Here is a 22,067-nt window from a genome sequence, read left to right as displayed (position 1 = left end):
TCTGTGTGTGTGTGTGTGTGTGTGTGTGTGTGTGTGTGTGTGTGTGTGTGTGTGTGTGTGTGTGTGTGTGTGTGTGTGCGTGTGTAAGGTTTCAGGAATACTCATACATCGGGTCATATATCATGAGCTCTCATCTAGGAGGGTAACAGCTGTCGACCACGTGCCCAACACGTGATCCAAGACCGTGATGTATCACACACAAGCACATACACTTGTTCACTCATGTATACAGACAAGGAATGTTTAAACAATGAGAGACAGAGAAGAGAAAAACGCTAAAATAAAATTAAGCGAAAACGTAAATGAATGAAAAACGTGAAAGTGGAAATAGGATAGAAACGCTAAAATCAGATTTAGTGAAAACAAGAAACACTAAAATAAGATTTAATGAAAACACGGACATGGAAGGAGAAAACACGGAGTGGAAATAAGGAATGAAACGAGAAAAGAAAAAGGAGAAAAATTGGAAACAGAAGAGAGAGAGAGAGAGAGAGAGAGAGAGAGAGCGAGAGAGAGAGAGAGAGAGAGAGAATTTGCAAGTTGATGTTTGTGTGTAACTTCTTTATTGACTTGACTTTAATATCTTTTGAAAACCTTGTGTGCGCACATTTTTTCTTTATGTGCGCTTGTCGTAAAACATACATGCGCGCGCACATGCTCACAGTTTAGAGGGAACGTTAGTAATTATCAACGAAGAAATACTAAAAGGACTTCTTCCTACTCATAAATACACCAACGTTGACATCAACAGATATTTACGGTTTGGTCAGCAATTTGCGTTTCGTACTCACCGAAGAACGTAAACACGAGCGCGCTGAGTGACCCAATCTGTCATGCGACCTCGGGTCACGTGATCGGTCGCGTCCACCTCCAGGGTCGAAGATCTTTGGACGACAGGGATGAAGAAAAGCAACGACACCCATTGGAGAGACCGATTTGAGGTGCAAAAACCTCTCGGAGAAGGCGGCTTCGGGTGTGTTTACCTGGCGAAGGACCACGCCAGCGGCACCCAAGTCGCGATCAAGGAAGTCCCTCTCTCCCTCGTCGACAACTGGGGGTGGCGCGAAGGGACGAGAGTGCCCTTGGAGGCCTCTCTACTGCAGAAGGTCCAAGCGGTTCCTGGGGTTATACAACTCCACGACTGTTTCGTTTCCGAGGGCAATTTCTACATGGTCATGGAGCTTGTGCCCGAAGCGACCTCCTTATATGATTACATGGAAAAGCGCGGTAAGCTCCCCTATCCACAAATCAAGCGGCTCTTTTGTGACATCGTAAAGACGGTCCAAAGATGTCTAAACGCAGGCGTTTCTCACAAGGACATTAAACCAGAGAACGTCTTGCTCTATGTGGATCCAGCCTCAGGGGAGCTTGAAATAAAGTTGATCGACTTTGGATGCGGGGAGACGATCAAAGGTTACAAGGGAGGACACACAGGCGGGACATCGTTTTACTGGCCACCAGAGTACGTCGCCAAAGGAAAGTTCCTGCACGTCCCGGCGACAGTGTGGAGTCTCGGGACCCTCTTGTATTACCTGGTGTGCCATGACGACCCTTTCCACGAGGAGAGTGAGATCCAAAAGGGTCAACCGCCTCTCCCCGAATACCTTCCCCGGCAATGCCGCGACTTGATCGTGAAGTGCTTCGCCATGAACCCTTGGGAGCGGCCCACACTCCACGGGATTTTGGACCATCCTTGGCTGAAGGCTTTTAGCCACTCCGAGGACGGGAACGAGCTCGAGCCGCCCGATCCGAAGCTCTTTCCGCCAGATGTGTTCAGGAAACTGCATTTCAAGGAGATGAAACAGGACCCCCAGGCCCCACTGAACAAGAATACCAGCCGTGGTTTACAGGAAGGAAGTGAAAAGGAAAGTGCGCCACAAAAACACAAGAAGAAAAGAAAGAAGTGGTGGACAGCACTGATGAACATGAAGCCCATTAGACTCGTCAGGAAGCAATTTTAGTTCCTAAAAGGACGAATATAATTTGCCTGACAACGGCTCAAGAAGAACGAGTTTATGGAAACTCGAGGAATACCGTTTAAGGAAGAATATAACTTCTCGCAAGCCCTTCTGCTTTCAAGTATCTGGAACAAAGGTGGGTTCTGGAACGAGAAAGAAAGTCATCAAAAGCATCTACAGGGCTCCAGAAAGTAACTGAAAGATTTTCAACGGAAGTCCATAAGACAGAGGGCTTGACTCGAAGTTTCGATTCTGCATTAGATCAAGGTCCTCAAATCAAGAACTTTTGGTCAAAAGAAAGAAATCAGGCAAAAGGGCTCAATGTACCATTCATTTATGAACTGATCGTACGTACAAAACGTAAATCAGAAATGTGGAAAGCCAAATGGAAGGTTTCCTTAAAGTCATAGTAAGGACAAAGACGGAAAAAATCCGTCTAAAAGAGCCATGCATAGTTGCATAGAAAGGGCACACATATCATATGGGCTACCAGAAGGAAGTAACACTTCCGTATAACATCCAGTCAGACACGGAAATGAGCCTAAGAGCAAAAACGCTCTTTACGTCATGACAGTGACAGAGCTGAAAGAAGTCGTCAGAAAGAGCCATAAAGAGTTAGAGAGACTCCGCATCTCTGTCCCATCCAAAAAGATTTCTTTCTTTCTTTTTTTTTTTTCTTTAGGACGTTTTTCTTGCCTATTCCCTAAAGAAAAGTGGAAATGGTAAGGTTCAAACAAGGATATCCATAGAGTAAAGGAGAAATTAAATTAGGAATAGAAAAGATGCCAAAAGAAATGGGGACAAGGAAAAGGAAAATGTTTTGAAATCAGAATAAATGGAAGGGAAAAGGGAGAGGAAAAACGATGCAATGGATAATCACAAAAACTGCTCATAGTTTCTGGGGAAGGTAAATGAAAGAATAAAAAAATGAAAATAAAGTGGTATTAAATGGAAAGGTTTCTTAAAATAGAACCTCAGGAAAGTGACAATACACAAACATATCAACAAACAAGTATACATATATGTAGATAAGTACATATTATATAAGTGAATAAATATATAAATAAATTAATCGATAAATAAACAAATAAGGAAATAGAAATAACTGACTAAATGTATGTATTGATGAATACATATGAGTATACATATATATATATATATATATTTATATATATATATATATGTATATATATATATTGTTATGCCATGACTTCCCAGGGCACGATGATCCCCGAGTATTGTAATTGAGGGCCCCATTATGGCGTAACAAAGTCCGAATTATGAGAGAGGACTTGGGCCCTTAAGTTATGTGTAATTACCAGTCAACTGTTTCTTAAGAGCATTCCACTATATTGTTTCAAATAAAGAGTAACAAAGGAAAATAGATTTAATTATAAATGAAAGCTTAAGCATGACAGAATAATTCCAATTTAGAATAAGATGCTGCCGGCGAATGAGAATTGAAACATGGAAAAGCCTGCAGCAGCTTTCAACAAGAGTATTTAAGAAAATAAAGATCTTTGCACAAGTATAACCATTACCATATAGACATAGACACACTCGGAATATAATCATCAAAGTTAATTTACTCACTAGAGACCTAACTGCACTGGAACAAAAATGTTTAATCTTACTTGACACAGGGTATTCTCACCAGTTCTTACAAGCTCGGTCCCTCCAGGCAACTAACTAAAACCTACCTGGCCAATCGTCCTCGTCACATTCGGCCACCAATAAAGCAAAACTAAAGGCATCCACATTCTTTGTTACAAGATACAAGTTTTTATATCTGATTGTACATGACGATTACATATAATTATTCATGTACTAGTGCGGGTAATCGTATATCACTAATTAATAACATTCAAATATTTGTATCATAGATCACATCTTCACACATGGGATTTCATTTAATGGAGCAAAGGCGACAGAGAGAAAATAATGATAATGATAATAATTTTTAGTAATGATAATAACAATAAGGATAACAGTAAGAATAATGATAATGTTACGTACCGCATGTACATTAACTCGCCTTTTTCTATTGCACGTAGGTCGTGATCATGGAATCACGAGCGATGGACATAAGATCACGCATACCATTGTCCGGATCAGGGAAAGGCAGGAGTTCAGTTTTCTCTTGTTTATTCTGCTTAGCGAACATGAGGATTTTACACGTGTGTTCAACACCAATGCTAGGCTTACCAAGATCTAAGGAATAACAGGTCTAACCACTTCCGACTGAATTTCGAGGGAGTTGGCGCAGCGGGCCCGTGAACGTCACCTGGCTGTTCAAAGTGGGGTTCGCGGGTCCTATAGCTGTCAGTTGAAGCTGGTGTGTCGTTCGGGTATGTTGTTGCCTTCGCTCGCACCGCTCCACGCAATTAGTTATATTCTGACAAATATTATATAAAATATATATATAAATATATATAAAATATTATAGTTCCTGTCTATATATATGAATATATAATATATATGATATATAATATATATATATATATTATATATATATAATATATAAAATATTATAGTTCCTGTCTTCCTTGGCGTTTCACAGTTTTCTTCAGTGTTTCACAAAGAGAAAACGGACCCAGCCTAATGACGTCAGAAGCTGCGCACAATAATTCAAACGGTCTGACCTTATTTATTAGATCTTGAGGCTTACTCTGCCGCTATCCGGGGTATGGCGAGCGACGTCGGGACCCCCCCCCCCTGGCGTCCCCCCATCATACCCTCGCTACATCTCCTCCCCGAACCACGCATCACTCACACGCATACCAACCAACCATCCAGGCACACTATGCAACATTCATACCTGCTCTTTCGCCACAATAATGATAATAATATTCCTGACACTTCTGACTAATTCCATTTGGTTTTCTTCTGCTAGGGATAGGAAAAAGAAGGTTTGCTGTAAGTTTAGTTTATTTTGTTTGTTTACATTTGACTGACTTACTGCAAAGATAGCGCAAATCAGTCTGCTTTGGTTAATACAATTAAGTATATATATATATATATATATATATATATATATATATATATATATATATATATATATATATAATTTATTTACGTATACATAGGAGTATAAGTTCTTTGAGTCTTGACACTCAACTTGAATACGTTTGCCAGTGATTGTCTCGACAACAGAATTAAATACAACAGTTTTCTAAATCTATGATTCCTGACACGAAGACAACGTACTAGAAAGCGTCAACGATCGTTTTTTTTTTTTTTTTTTTTTTAAAATCGATGAACTAAGCTCTGGGCAACAGGCCCCAAGAATAAGGGATGGGATATTGGGTATGAAGCGTATGAAGTTTCAAAAACGACGTTTTCTACGACTTGGGTTCATTTGTGATTGTCTTAAGCGGTGGGGCGAGTTCTTATGCTTTGCTGTTCTCTCGCTCTCGCTATCTCTCTCTCTCCCTCTCTCCGAGTTCTTATGCTTTGCTGTTCTCTCTCTCTCTCCGAGTTCTTATGCTTTGCTGTTCTTTCTCTCTCTCTCTCTCCCAGCAAAGTGGATTACATCTTTTCAAAGGGGCTAAAGTTCACTGCAACCTACGGCAGGATTTTTTTTTTCTCCCACAATGAAAACAAAAATGAATCACTCTTTATTACAGAATCACCACACAGTGTGTTATATTATGGAACAAATGGCTAGTAGCGTCAGTGTAATTGAAACAGGGCCGACCGTCGCGGCGTCATCATCACGTCGTCGCCACTCACATCGTACCAAAAATTTCGAAACCTGACGTCTTGTGACACCCAGGGTTGGGCCGACTCAAATCTATTGGCTCTCCATATATACAAGGCAGACATAATGCCGAGGAGAATGACTAAAGCGATAAATGGGTTCAGATATTTGCCTTATGAGGACAGTCTCTAGAAAGGCAAGGATGATGCAAACAAGGTCCTCATATTAAGACAAAATGGCAGGACGCGCAGTAATTAATTTGAATTGGGTAAATTTAGATTTAAGAAGGAAAATAGGCAAGAATTGGTTTACTAATAGGGTGGTCGACGAATGGAATAGATTTAGAAATCATTGTTCAGCGCTGAAACCATCAGTTCTTTTAAGAAGAAGAAACTGTTAGACAACTTAATGGATGGGAATGATGGTGGTGATGGACATGGAACTACCTAGTGTAGGCCTTATGGACTCTTGCAGTCTCCTTCATTCATATGTTCTCGTGTTCTATCAACTGACAGCGTTCCTACAATTTTTAATATTTTCTTTTTCTCCTCTCATTTTCACCCTCTCGCTGTGATGAGGGGGCTGCTTCCCTTTAGCTGCATAAAAACGCTTAACAAGAGTGATAGCTGCAATAGCAGATCATAAATGGCGGTCCTCGATTTCCAGGGAGACATGGTTTAGATACATTTGTGCCAAACTTTCCGCTGCAGATATTTGGAGAGAAAATGATTCATTTCAGTACATTATTTGAAACTCAAGTCATTGATTTCAGATAAGAAAGATTTTTATCCAAGACAATAAATCAGTTATGTGGTCAAACTTGGTCAAATGCGCGCCAAGGAAACGGCTGGTAAATAAAAAATGACAACACTTCGCTAAGACTAGCGAATTCTGAACGACCGAATTGCAAAACAATAACAAAACAAATCCTTGTCATGAGGTCAACTTTTGAATAAATTATTGTAGAACAAAACAATGTGAGTTTCCCACTCGTAGCTGCTCGAGAGGAACCTTGAAAAAAAATTAGAATGTTTCTTTGTACAGAACTCCTATCAATATATGTGCGTCTTCTTATACCTGGAGAAAGACAACTTTCAGTTTAGATTCCATACTTCATTGAATCCAATTTCATATCTTAGAATATATATATATATATATATATATATATATATATATATATATATATATATATATATATATATATATATATATATATATATAATATATAATGTAATATAATATAATGTGATGTAATATAATACATTATACCTGAAATGCAATTTTATATATTTTGATATGATGTATAATATAATCCAATATGTTATATATTGTTATATGATATGCTGGTAATATATTATATGATATAATGATATCTTGTAATATATGATATAATATATTGTAATATGATATGATATAATATAGTGCCAGTGATAAGAATTGCAGGGCCCAAATAGAAAATGTATAGAGCCAAATAGAAAATGGATAGTGAGGCCTCTACTATACAAAAATTCAAATTTTGTCTTTTCTGCGTAGTATGCCAGTCTTAGCCAAAAAGCATGAAATGCATGATATACTAGATATTGAAAAATATGAATATTTTAGTTCTTTAATACAAGTCAAGTTCTGAGAGACTCCAACACTTCCACGAGGGGTTTTCTTGAAGCGTGGGACCCAATATACTTGATTAAATCGGCCAAATAAGCTTAAAACCGGCCATGTATAACATGATATAATATATGATATGATATAATATCGTACAATATGATGCAATATGTTATTATATAATCAAACATGCGAGAATATGACGTCATCAGTCCTCGCTTCGCTCGCGACTGCTGACGTCATATTTTTCGTTTAGCCAAGAGTTGCACAAACGCGTTTTCGCTCAGCACAAAGGCAGAACCAGCATAGACTCGGCCTGCCCAGGCCCCAGCTGCCCCCCCGCGCCACATTACACCACATTACCCAAAACTCACACCTTGTACACTCTTCACTATGAGCTGAACCAGGAATCGTAGCGTGTTATGTCTTGGGGGGAATATGTCCCTAGCTAGTGTTGATGTTCTTCTCTAGACCGGCCGGAATGGTGTTTTCCCACAAATCCCTTATAGAGTGTATATTGTATTGTTGGCGTGCATGACAGTGTAGTCTTTCTTGATATGTTGTATAGTATAGGGTGAATAGTTACATCCTGAACAGCAATCTACCATGTTATCATCCAGCCTCTTCTGGTAACTTGGAAGCAATCTGTTGTATTTCAGCTAGTTGATGGGCTAATGATCAATGTGATTATGAATGTACTTCTGGAAGTTGGTGTCTGGTGGTTGTGGAGGAAGAGGAGGATTTCTTCGTTGGGTTGATGTGCGACAGTGACTTTCCAACTAGGCCATCAAGATGGCCTAGTTGGAAAGTCAATGTCGCACTTGTCATGAGGATGCCGGGTTCGAGTCCTGGGCAGTACCATACCTCAATTTCAGCATGCTGGCCTTTGATGGCTTAGAATTAAAGTGCATTGCGGTTGTTCAAATGATTCTCTTTCGTGTGTGTGTGGATTTGTGTGTTTTGGAGGGCTGACTGTCGTGTTGTTATTGTGTTCTGCCGCTCTTGTCATTTGGGTTTGTTGTGAAGTGGGGTATTGTGTCATCATATTAGATAGATATGGTGACTGTATGAAGAAGCCTATTTTTGGAGCCCATTTGTACAGTCTCCTGGTTGTTAATAAGTGATATTTTGCATTTTCTTATGACTAGGAGAATTATCAACCAGTTCTTGACAGTATGTGTGAACCAGTCTACAATATATAATATGTAATATAATATACAATATAATATAATATCATACAATATGATGTAATATGATTACATTATTCAGTGTAATAAGATTAATATATTACAATGTAATAGATCATTTCTATCGAAATATGAAATTAACTGATAAAGCACGTTTCAGTATTAAACATGTTTGACTTTGCAAGTAATGCGTAGAAAAAAGCAAGATAACATTTCAAAAAAATCAGTCGCAGCGACAAAAACATCGCTTGTAAACAGAAAACGAATGTTTCATTGAGTTTCGTTTATTTGATCTTATTCTTTCTCGCTCTCTTTCCCTTTTATGTTCATCTATTTCCAATTATACGAATACTTTCACCAGATTATTTCACTCATTCTTTTTTCTTCGTTTGTTTGTTTATTTGTTTAGTTATTTATTTGATCATTTTCTGTTGCGGCGTTCGATTCAGCAATTTGACATTGCGGGTCGACTCAAATTTTCCGTTCTTGTTTTGAATAAAAAAAAATCACACTTTCTTTTTTATTTTTTAATTTTTTATTTTACGTGGCACTTTTTTAACGGCTGCGTTCTTCCCTTTCCTCCTTTGTTTTTATTTCCACTTGTCTATTCATTTTCTAGTTTGCTACTTGACCTCTGTAGCGATGTAATTTGATCCTTTTTTATCATAAGTAGGCTTGGCACGCTTGGCACACTGCTTGATATTCTGAACACCTTTGGCACAATCGTCTGCATGGGCACGTTTGCCGTCGTCTCCACCGTTGGTACCCCTGGCAACGTGGACACGGTTGGCAACGCTGGCATAACTGACATTTCCCACACCACGGGCAGATTTGGCATGCCTCTGCACGTTGGTATCCCTGGCATAATTGGCATCTCTGGCAGATTTGACATTCCCGGCACAGTTGGCAGCCTTGGCAGATTTGGCACTCCCGGCACAGTTGGCATTCCTGGGAACGTTGTTGACAGATGCGGCACCCCCGGAAACGCTGTGGTGAGGGTGAGGGTGAGGGTGAGGGTGAGCATTCTTGGCACCTGGAACACACGCGCCGGCCCCGGTTGCAGACGTCACAGTCTTGCCACATGGGTCCTGGCTATCTTGGGCGGCCCGTTCTACAACTCCAGAAAGGTCCCTGAACGGCTTCTTAAAAGAGATAGGTCACCTTAGTTACTAAGAAGTTCACACTAAGAACACGCAGGCACATGTAACACGTTATCACTTGTTTAATGGAATACCCTGACGATCTTTATAAGGACTTTCTTCGCCAAGTTTGGTCGTTTCCATGGAAAGGACACGAAAACCCCTCCTCTTCTTCCTCCTCCTCCTCCTCCTCCTCCTCCTCTTCGTCGTCGTCGTCCTCGAGACGATCTAGACACCTTTACACAACGTCAGTCAGTCAGTCAGTCTCACCGCAAGAGTCTGGGGAGGAGGCGGACAACTGCGAAGAATCCAAAGTCCGTCCCCGTCTTGTAACACCTCCACCTTCCTTCCCCTTCCAGCTTCACTCACCACGAAGACGAGGAGCCCTCCTATGTCTCCAGTAGATGTCCCCGATTCTCCACGTGTCCAGTCTCCTAGGGTTCAAGGCCGACCCCGTCTTGGAGATATAAGCCTGGTACCCCTTGCTCGTCAGCCAGGAGACCATGGTGGTGAGGTCACGCTGTTTGCAAGGACTGTGGTACTTGTGTTTGTTGTTCACCATGACGGACCATTCCATGAAGATGTAGGCGACGTATCTGGCAGCAAAGAACGGGGCACCACCCAGGATGGCGCGACACTCCCAGCCCTCTGGCAAAGGAGAAAGTGTGACGGAATCAAGACCTTACTCGAAGAGCCCATAGTAAATCAAATAAACCAAGAAATGAATATAGAGCTTGTGTTAGGGCTAGAAATGGAGAGAGTGAGTGGTTTGAGGCAAAAATGAGACTTCGTAAGGGATGTGTTATGTCGCCTTGGCTGTTCAATCTATAGATGGATGGGGTGGTGCGAGAGGTAAATGCAAGGGTAGTGGGTCGGGGATTGGAGATGCTTAAAGAAAATGGAGAAATGAAGAAAAGTGGTAGATAAGCCAGTTGTTGTTTGCTGACGACACTGCGCTTGTAGCAGGATCAGAGGAGGGATTGAGGAAGTTAGTGACAGAGTTTGGGAGGGTGCGCGAAAGAAGCAAGTTGAAGATAAATGTGGGTAAAAGTAAGGTGATCAGATATACAAGGGGAGAGAGTGACAGCAGGATGGAAGTGAGTACTAAGGGAGAGAGACTGGAGAAAGTGGATAGCTTTAGATATTTGGGGGCAAATGTGGTCGGAAAGGAAGGAGTGGGGGTGGAGGTAGAATGTAGATTGAGAGAAGCAAGTAAATGCCTTGAAGGATTAAAAACTGTAATGAGAAATAGACATTTGGGAATGGATGCTAAGAGGAGATTGTATGAAGGAGTGATTGTACCAACAGCACTGTGTGGGGGAGAAACATGGAACATAAGAGAGGAAGAGAGAAGGAGTTTGAATGTGTTTGAGATGAGGTGCCTGAGAAATGTGATAGGGGTTACTAGGCTGGATAGAGTGAGAAACGAGGAGGTGAGGAGGAGAACGGGGGTGGAAAGGGAGTTGGGAGATAGGGTGGATGAAAGAGTATTGGGATGATTTGGACACATGGAAAGAATGAGTGAAGAAAGACTAGTAAAAGAGGTGTGGAAGGCAGAGGTGGAAGGAGTGAACATGATGGGTCGACCTAGGATGAGATGGATGGATGGGGTAAAAGGGGCATTACAAAAGAGAGGAATGTCTGTGGAGGAAGGACGGGAGAGGACAGAAGATAGGGGTGAATGGAGAAGGGTAGTGTATGGATGATGCTGTGATGCATGAGGAGTAGTGGGTGGGGGATGAGGGTGAGGGAGTATGTGTGAGAAAAAACTGACGCAGCCCGAAGGGATTCCTCCCCGTCTTCTCCATTTCTGCGTGAGGGGAAGGAGAGGTGGGGGGTCGCCGATTTAATGAAGAGGCCTTGCTGTGGATGCGCTGTGTCTTGCGACACTGCTTCTGACCCAGGGCAGTGGGCGAGATGCAGGGATGACCCGTTATCCAGGAGGTGCCAAAATGAGAGGGAGGGGAGAGGGTGGATGAGAGTGGAGTATGTAGGGGATGGAATGGGTGGGAGTGGTTTCTATGCCTTTTTTTTGGGGGGGGCTACCTCCGTTTGGTATATGTATGTATGTAATAATAATAATAATAATAATAATAATAATAATAATAATAATAATAATAATAATAATAATAATAATAATAATAATAATAATAATAATAATAATAATAATAATAATAATAATAATAATAATAATAATAATGATAATAATATCAATAATAATAGTAATAGTAAAAAGGAAAAAAAATACATGCAAGTGACTGTGACCTCATATCTCTCACTTGCGGACGGGAGAACAAGAGATCACAAAAGAAAACAGAAAAAAAAAGAATAAAATAGTCTGAAAGATATCAAGATGGTCCATACATGCATGTATACATACATACATACATATATACAGTACATACATGCATATATACATACATACACACATACGATACATAGATCCATGCATACATTCATACAAACGTATATATACAATTATATGCATGTATACATACATACATACATACATACATATATACATACCCACATACATATATGTATACATACATAGATACATAAATTTACATACATGAAACATTTGTAAATACATATATACATAAATATATTCATATAAACATGCAAGCACACGCATACATATATATTTTTTCTACCACAAATCACTTTTAATTTCATGCCATCGCAGTCGAGACTGAGAGTCGCTCGATGGAGGCATCCGTTGGAAATTGAAACGTGGACGAGCCGAGGATTCAAACCCCAGCTAACCCGTAACAAAGTTACAGTGATGTAGCCTAATACGCTATCAAGAGAGTTCATACATATATACATACATATATATACATACATACATACATACATACATACATACATACATACATACATACATACACACACACGCCCACCTACCCACATCCATCTTGATGACAACGGTGTCCTTGACCCCGACGAAGGGTGTGAGGTCGGAGAGCGGAAGAGCCGTGACGACGCTGCTGGGGGACTTCCTCCGGACTGTGCGAGCTTCCCTGGCGCTTACCAGCTCGGCCACGGTGCCCCCGATGTTCCCCGACCGGTGGCGAAGCTGCAAAGGCCTGTGGCATTACAGAACACTGGAGAGGAGAATCCTCCTGTGGGTAGGTGCATTGGGATGTGTTCGTGTGCGTGTTGGTTGTATGGCTGTATATATATATATATATATATTATATATATATATATATATATATATATATATATATATATATATATATATATATATATATATATATATGTGAATGGCCAAACAGTGGAAATAGCACTAACAATAAAAAATTATAGTATTGTCACGCACGCACACAATTAGAAAGAATACAAAGAGCAACGACAAAGTTGGCACCAACTCTCTCCAAATTAACATACGAACAAAGATTGTCCAAATTGGAACTACCAACTCTGGAACAAAGAAGAGAAAGAGGAGATCTACTGACTATTTATAGAATCATGAAAGGAATGGAAATCCTAGATAGAGATGATTTATTAAAATGGGACAACGGAAAAACAAGAGGACATGAAAAGAAACTCAAAAAGGATAATTATAGAAGAGATCTGAAAAAGAATAGCTTCCCACATAGAGTGGTGGATACCTGGAATAAATTAGATAAGGAAACAGTGTGTGCAAACACTATTCAAGATTTAAAAAAAAAAATGATGCTGAAAGATACAAAGACGGGTCACCACGAGCATAGCTCCCTTCCCGTATAATACAACTAGGTAAACACACACACACACACACACACACACACACACACACACACCAAAACTCTCAAAACTATCATATGAAGAGAGACTAGCAAAACTTGAACTACAGACACTAGAGCAAAGAAGAGAGAGAGGAGATTTGATAGCTATTTACAGAATCATGAAAGGCATAGAAATTATTGATAGAGAGGATCTAATCAAATGGGATGATAGAAATACAAGAGGACACGGAAAGAAAATCAAGAAAGACAGCCATAGAAGAGATCTGAAAAAAGAACAGCTTTCCTCACAGAGTAATAGACAGTTGGAACAAGTTAGATGAGAAAGTGGTGTGTGCAAAAACAATACATGAATTTAAAAATAGTTTAGATAAAATGAGATACGAAGACGGGACACCACGAGCATAGCTCCCCTTCGCGTATAATACAACTAACAAACCTACCTTAACGAAATGTCTGGAATCTGAGATTGCATGATACAAAACAGTAATGTTGGCTCCTTGTCCTTCTCCACCTCCTCTTCTTCTTCTTCTTTCCCCTTCTCTTCCTCCTCTCTTTCCGCCCCAGCCCTCATCCTCCACGACCCTACTCTGGTCTCTTCTCTTCCTCACTTCCTCTCTCCTGGCGACCTCCTCCTCTTCCTCCTCCTCCTCCTCCTCCTCCTCCTCCTCCCTATGGCTCTCTCCCTCTCCGCGTCTTCGCCAGTCCCAGCTTCTCTCCTCGGCGAAGTCTCCGTTTTCTATACTGACGGAGGAGGAGGAGGAGCTGGTGGGGATGCTGTTTCTCGAGGTCTCCTGAAGGAGATTGTCCAAACGCTTGGCTGCAGCGTGCAGGCGGACAACGGACGCCCTCACGGGCTCGACGGCGATGACGTGGGCGTGCAGAGAGGCGCCCAGAAGAGAGTAGTATCCCACGTGGGCGCCCAGGTCGACTACAGTGGCTCTGCTAACGCCTCCCTTCCTGCCGAGGATCAAAACAAATATGATTTGAGTCGTCCTCACCATGAAGAGAATTAGTTTAAGGCATCTTTACCTCCTGAGGGATGTTTAAAATCGTCTGGTGTCAGCAAGAATACAACGTTTAATCTATTAATTGAAATATTTAATATACACAATAAAACCAAGACATAGACATCCTATTGAACTCGTATAATGGTTAACTTCTGACTCAAATAAAATAAACATTCTTATTTCTTGACAAGTTTCTTTAAATTATAACCAGACTAAACGATTTTATTAGATTTAGTCGATTTTGTTAAGTTGAAAAGAACTGAAAACGTTAAAGGTGCTGACGACATAAGACTGCAAACAAACAGACACGACGTGACGTCACTGATGTCGACTTTGTTGCTTTCCTTTTTCAAGAAAGCCAGTGTAGATTTTTCCTTTTTTCAATGCAATAATTGGAATAAATTTTCTTACAACTTAGAATTCTGGTCAAAATATGAAGTAGAAATTGCGTATCTATTAATTATCATTGTTATTGTTGTTAACAGCACGGGGCCCATCGTGGATCGGTTGGTAGAGCGCGAGTTTGGGAACTGACCAAAGATTCATGTGTAGGTTCGAATCCCCGATCGCTCATCATCTGGGATCTGAGGTGACTTGGTGATATCACTGTGGACACCCTCTCCTGGCTTAACATAATAATAATAATAATAACTAGCGGAACCCGTGTAAATTACACGAAAGTTGGATTATTATATCTCCTCGCATCAGGGCCGGCAATAAATTGCATGGTTATTTTTCTGGGAGGGATATTTTGTAATGTAGCTCTCTGTTGCTCTTCAAGTTCGACAGTTCTCATGTTTTTATATGCCCCTACATGAAGATTATCGACCATTGCTTGAGATATTTTTTCGAAAACTGAATATAAGCAATTAGAATTTTGATTAGCATTTGACCTCAGATTTAATGCTTCATTTGTTTCAATTATATAGAGCTGTCCATATTTTCTTTCTTCATTTTCATTTGATCTTCGAGACCTTCCAGAAGTTCGAGACCTTCCAGAACTTCGAGACCTTCCCGACCTTCAAGAACTTCGGCACTTTCGAGAACCCGTGTAAATTACACGAAAGAGAAGAGGGTAAATCATTGCATCAAGATGGCAAGAGAGGTAGGATACCCTCTCCCTCTGTTGTTCATCATCACCGACAAATACTGCTGCAATTTCATCATTTGTTGGATTATTATATCTCCTCGCATCAGGGCCGGCAATAAATTGCATGGTTATTTTTCTGGGTGACCTCAGATTTAATGCTTTATTTGTTTCAATTATATAGAGCTGTCCATATTTTCTTTCTTCATTTTCATTTGATCTTCGAGACCTTCCAGAATTTCGAGACCTTCCAGAACTTCGAGACCTTCAAGAACTTCGGCATTTTCGAGAACTTCGGCACTTTCGAGAACTTCGGCACCCTCGAGAGCTTCGGCACCTTCGAGAACTTCGGCACCTTCGAGAACTTCGGCACCTTCGAGAACTTCGGCACCTTCGAGAACTTCGGCACCTTCGATAACTTCGGCGACTTCGAGAACTTCGGCGCCTTCGAGAACTTCGGCACCTTCGAGAACTTCGGCGCCTTCGAGAACTTCGGCGCCTTCGCGAACTTCGGCGCCTTCGAGAACTTTGGCACCTTCGAGAATTTCGGCACCTTCGAGAACTTCGGCACCTTCGACAATTTCGGCACTTTCGAGAACTTGGAGAACCTCGACACCTTCGAGAACTTCGGCACGTTCGAGAACTTCGGCACCTTCGAGAACTTTGGCACCTTCGAGAACTTCGGCAGCTTCGAGAACTTCGACACCATGGAAGGTCGTTGCTTGTGATGTAAGCGTGACACACACAATAACACACACGCTATCGTATAATAATAATAATAATAATAATAATAATAATAATAATAATAATAATAATAATAATAATAATAATAATAATAATAATAATAACAACAACAACAACAATAATAGTAGTAGTAAAGTCTACGGAACAAACATGCCTTATTTCAACCATTCGAGAAGCGTGACACACAAAATAACACACACGCTATCGTATTAATATATATGATGATAATAATAATAATAATAAGAATAAAAGTTTCGACCGCATTTGATCACGACCGCATCACCTTGATGACGTAGACCCATAAACCACGCTGTGATTAGACACAGAAATCACGATAACCAATCACTGCAGGGTTTGCTGCCACGTTATCAGTCTTGGGGTGGGCGGAGTTTAGTCTAGACTCCACCCCCTTGGACAAACCACACCTCCTGATTGGCGGAGACGCTTCGATTCAAACCCAAACCTCTCCCACTGCGTCGGTCGATGACTTGATCAATTTCATCCTAGCTAGATCTAGACGCTTTCTGTCAACTGGTTTCGATTAAAACTAAGAGCCGACGACAGAAACTTCCTCCTGGACTTACGTGAGTGCTGTGAGGGCCTCTGTGAAGAGCTGGGATATACGGGGCTCCCAGTGGCCCACCGTCAGCAGTTGGGCTGAGATGTAACGGTCGTCCTCAGGCGAATGAGGGCAGATCGGGAAGGCGGGTATCGTCCTAGAGAGAGGAGCTGAATAAAAATAGAGCCTACACGCACACACACACACACACACACACACACACACACACACACACACACACACACACACACACACACACACACACACACACATATATATATATATATATATATATATATAAATATATACATACATACATACACACACACAAATATATATACATATATATATATATATGTTTGTGTGTGTGTGTGTGTGTGTGTGTGTGTGTGTGTGTGTGTGTGTGTGTGTGTGTGTGTGTGTGTGTGTGTGTGTGTGTGTGTGTGTGTGTATTCACCTCGGATCTGCTGCAGTGTCTGTCGAGACAGCCAGACACCACCTTACGGCAGTGAGCTCAGAGCTCATTATTTGCCGATCTCTGGATAGGTCTGAGACTACTCACACACCACACACCGGGACAGCAAGGTCACAACTCCTTGACTAATGTCCCGTACCTACTCACTGCTAGGTGAACAGGGGTTACACGTGAAAGGAGACAAACCCAACTTATCTCCGCCCAGCCGGGGAATCGAACCCCGGTTCTCTGGCTTGTGAGGCCAGTGCTTTACCAATCCGCCACCGAGTGAGTGTGTGTGTGTGTGTGTGTGTGTGTGTGTGTGTGTGTGTGTGTGTGTGTGTGTGTGTGTGTGTGTGTGTGTGTGTGTGTGTGTGTGTGTGTGGTATATTTGGGCAGGAGATTTTCTCTAATGCATATCCCATTGAAAGTGGTAGTTGTGCACTTAATATTTTCTTAAAAGTATATGAAAAAAATCTTAGGAAAATAACAAATGCACAACTAGCCTTCATTTTCAATTAATATATATATATATATATATATATATATATATATATATACTGTATATATATATATGTATATACATACATATATATATATATATATATATTTATATATATGCATATATATATAATAAACTAATAGTTATCACAATTATAATATGAATAATAATAATAAAGATGATAATACTAACAATGATAATAATAATGATAGTAACAATGACAATAACAGCAACGATAATATCTAAACACGGGTCATTCTGTTTTCAGCAGAAACGATCTTGTCTATGAACCGAAACGATCTTGAATGAAACGTGCTTGAATACACGGTTACGGTGCAACGATCTTGAATAGAGACCGTTGAGGTAATGAACTTGGATATGCAGTGATGAAGTAACGATCTTAGATACAGACCGTTGATGTAACGACCTTGAATACGCAGGTTTAAGGGGAACGATCTTGGATACACACTGATGAAGTAACGCTCTTGAATACGGGCTGTTGACGTAACGATCTTGAATGCGGACCGTTGACGTAACGATCTTGAATACGGAGAGTTGAAGAGAACGACCTTGGATATACACTGATGAAGTAACGATCTTGAATACGGACCGTTGAGGTAACGATCTTGAATGCAGACCGTTGAGGTAACGATTTTGAATACGACTCGTTGTGCGTAACGAACTTGAATAGGGAAAGTTGAGGTAACGATCTTGGATACACACTGATGAAACAACGACCTTGAACACGGACGGTTGAAGTAACGAACTTGAATACGGACCGTTGAGTCAACGTCCTTGGATACACGCTGATGAGGTCACGACCTTGAATACGGAATCGTTGAAGTAACGGATACACGCTCCTGAGTGTAACGAACTTGGATACGGACCGCATGAGGTGGTGGAAGGCAGAGGGAGGTCTCACGATGGCCACTCGACAGTCCTTGACCAAGATCGAGAGATCCTCGCCCTGCTCGAGGACGACGACGAGGGTCTGAGTGTCACTAACTGTTCTTAGTGAGAGTTTATTAGTTCGTTATCCGTTTAACCCACTCGCACTTAACCGGTCCTGCAGCAGTCAATTTATGAAAACACACACACACACACATAATGCAACTGTTGATGTATTTGAGTCTAGGTATGTTAGAAAATTAAAGAACAGGAGACGGGACCCAACGAGCGTTGTTCCTTCCCTGCATACTACAATTAAGTAAATACGCGCACACACACACACACACACTCAGGACTTGATCCGAGTTCCGCAGAGGACTGAAAAGAATATCAGCATCACTTCACTGCGAGCCGGCGGCACTCTGGTGGGTGGGAAAAAAGTTGAATGTGTTAAGTGTTAAGTGAAAGGATTACCCGTAGACCGGGTCATGTAATTAATTATGAGCGCTGAGCTCTCATCCGGGAGAATAATAGCTGTAGATCACATGTCCGAGACGTTTAGACCGTGGTGGTAAATCGCACACACAAAATGACGTGACTGCAGTGTTCATATCTATCATTAGAGTGAACAACGTATTTCACGAATTACAGGCTCATCGAATTATAGAATAACCTTGAAGAACTCGTCCAATGAGACAAAACGGGGACCTACGAGCGTATGCATTTTCATATGCATTACATAGGAATGTGTGTGTGTTTATTTAACACACGCACATTCCTATGTAAATAATGTGCACATGTTAAAATGTCAGGGCATGTTCACACAAATACATTCCAGACACACAGCTAAGCGCACCCAAATAATGACATACTCAAGCATATTTAAAAAATCAAGGAATATTTTGAGATATTACCACTTGATGGCGGGTAGGGGAGGGGAGGGAGAGGAGGAGGAGGATTGGAAGTTGATATCTCAAAATATTCCTTGGTTTTTTAAATTAGACTCGGCGAATGGGAACCTCTAGACTCTAGAGTCTAGAGTCTAGAGGATCCCATTCGCTGAGTCTAATTTTCGTTCCCCTTTTTTATTCTATTTTATTATATATATATATATATTATATATATATATATATATATATATATATATATATATATATATATATATATATATATATATATATATATATAAAATCCTCTGGGTCACTTCTCACAAGTATTGTCATGCAAAGAGAGCTTAATAACTAATTTCACATACTACAGTGCACACAAGGATTTGCCCTGAGATCGGGGTAACCCCCATTGATAACGGTGGCTTCATGTTAACAGTAACATCGCGCAAGCAACAAACTGTGTATATGAACTGTTCCGGGACACCTGCAAGGTGATGCGTCACGAAGATGAGCAGAAGCACTACGTACCCATCAAGGCGTGGGTTCCTCGTCATCACGAAGTCAGTTCGGCGAGGAACCTTCTGCCAAACACACAACTCCCACCTTGATGGGCACAAAGAAAGCTTTAGCTTAAGCATAGAGTGTACATGCAATGAGAAAGTGTTCTGTGGGTGTGTTGTCTGAATAAGACATGAGGTGGTCCAGACAGGGCGCAAACATGCTTACGTTTTAAACGTTACGTGTTCGTCACACGGCGAGTCGAGTGCGTTGCCACTGAGCCATACGGTGTTCCTGAGGGTTGAGGAGGAGGAGGAGGGTGCGGGCACTCTAACAGGCTCGGGCTCTTCATGCTCGCTGGCCCCCAGGAGACTCAACGTAAATCGATGGTATTTGCTGTAAGACGCCGCAGAGTGTTCATCGTGCGTGACTCACCACCACGGTCTTGGATCACGTGTCAGACTCGTGATTGACAGCTATTGGCCCCTCCCGCATCAGAGAGCTCATATATGTGTGGCCCGGCCTAGGGGTAATGTTGTGACCTTACACACACACACACACACAATTAGTTCACTCTTCCTTTCCTGCCACTGTGAGGCCCTGGAACTTGATCCCCTTTGTCGCACACATACACATATACAAGAGAGAGAGAGAGAGAGAGAGAGAGAGAGAGAGAGAGAGAGAGAGAGAGAGAGAGAGAGAGAGAGAGAGAGAGAGAGAGAGAGAGAGAGAGAGAGAGTACCTGGTAACGATGCAGGGCAAGTGCTGGCTGGCCGGTCGCGAAACGTCGACCGCCGTCAGACGGAAGTGCGGCAGAGGAAGGAGGTGGAGTCGATGGAGAAGCCCCGTGGGCTGCGGCAGCGGGAAAGTCGTTGTGAACAGGACCACCTGCCGGCGGTCGCCCTCGTGGTCGTCGTCGTCGTCGTCGTCGACGTCGCCGTCGTCGTCGTCGTCGTCGTCGTCGTCGTCGCTCTCCACATCGATCGGGCCCTGCACGGTTGAGGCGAGTTCCTGCGCGCGAGGAGGACAGAGGGGGAGCAAGCTTAGTCGCAGAGTACGAGGAGGAGGAGGAGGAGGAGGAGGAGGAGGAGGAAGAGGAAGGCGGGGGACAGAGAAAGAACAGCGATTCTTAACACTATTGCCATGAACATTACCATAACTACTATCATTATTGTTATATATTATTATCATTACCAATCAATCAACTGGTATTATTCTATTTACTTATCTATTATCTGTTTTCTAATATATTCATTCATTCATTTATGTATCTACTCATTTATTTTATCCTCTTTATTTAGTCTATTTTAGCTGCTTTTAGAATACTGTCATTCTACACTCGGGATCAATACTACGCCTAAGTGGAGTCAACAATAATGAACAAAGAAAAGGGATGTTAAAGACTAATAAATAGATATAGATTAACCCATTCAACTCCGATGACAAGATGTCTTGTCATTTGGTCAAATAAAAAAAAAATCATAAAACACCAAAATGTTTGATCAAACACCAGAAAAATATGACGTCCGTCCTCGCTTTTTTGGCTACCTCCATTGTAAGGGGGAAAAAGCCTTGGTATATGTAACTAATCAATTAACACAATAACAGATAAATAAATAATGAATAAATGAAATAATAATAGTAATGATAATAATAATGATAATGATAATAATATCAATAATGATAATGATAGTAATAATAATAACAATAATAATAATAATAATAATAATAATAATAATAATAATAATAATAATAATAATAATAATAATAATAATAATAATAATAATAATAATAATAATAATAATAATGGGCCGAAAACAATACCTCATTCTCGGATTTCAGAAACACACACACACACACACACACACACACACACACACACACACACACACACACACACACACGCACACACACATTATATATATATATGTATATATATATATATATAAACATATATATATGTATGTATGTATGTATGTATAACATAGACTCACCAATTCGGCCACGTCGCCGCCGCGAGCCCCCAGGGAGTCGGCGGGCAGTACCCGGACCTTCCTCTCCTGCTGCAGGAGGAGCATAAGCAGCGCAACGCCCCCGACCCCCACTGCCAGCAGCACA

The 22,067-nt window shown here is 41.1% G+C and overlaps 2 protein-coding genes across 3 annotated transcripts in view; one reads left to right on the top strand and one right to left on the bottom strand.

The window, feature by feature from the left end:
• Positions 1–899: 899 nt before the first annotated feature.
• LOC143030380 (serine/threonine-protein kinase pim-2-like) lies at positions 900–2,157 on the top strand. Its single transcript, XM_076193529.1, has 2 exons — positions 900–1,869; positions 2,081–2,157. The coding sequence occupies exons 1-2, from the start codon at positions 900–902 to the stop codon at positions 2,155–2,157; spliced, it is 1,047 nt and encodes a 348-aa protein (XP_076049644.1).
• Positions 2,158–9,947: 7,790 nt separating this feature from the next.
• The window catches only part of LOC143031686 (uncharacterized), a 267,646-nt gene continuing 255,526 nt past the window's right edge, over positions 9,948–22,067 (bottom strand). Inside the window, exons 3-8 of one of the 2 annotated variants that reach the window (XM_076195833.1) lie at positions 21,944–22,067; positions 20,692–20,960; positions 16,743–16,874; positions 13,761–14,277; positions 12,494–12,665; positions 9,948–10,234 (exon numbers count right to left, since the gene is read on the bottom strand). The exon at positions 21,944–22,067 is cut by the window's right edge and continues 1 nt beyond it. In XM_076195833.1, the coding sequence (XP_076051948.1) occupies positions 9,948–10,234; positions 12,494–12,665; positions 13,761–14,277; positions 16,743–16,874; positions 20,692–20,960; positions 21,944–22,067 (1,501 nt within the window). Of the gene's footprint in view, positions 10,235–12,493; positions 12,676–13,760; positions 14,278–16,742; positions 16,875–20,691; positions 20,961–21,943 lie in introns of both variants that reach the window. The other variant, XM_076195834.1, reaches the window with a different exon arrangement.

This window comes from Oratosquilla oratoria, chromosome 12, assembly GCF_046742065.1.
Source record: "Oratosquilla oratoria isolate Oo_2021 chromosome 12, ASM4674206v1, whole genome shotgun sequence".
Classification (NCBI taxonomy): domain Eukaryota; kingdom Metazoa; phylum Arthropoda; class Malacostraca; order Stomatopoda; family Squillidae; genus Oratosquilla; species Oratosquilla oratoria.
The sequence above is the reverse complement of the archived record's forward strand: the minus strand, read 5'-3'. Positions and strand labels throughout refer to the sequence as shown.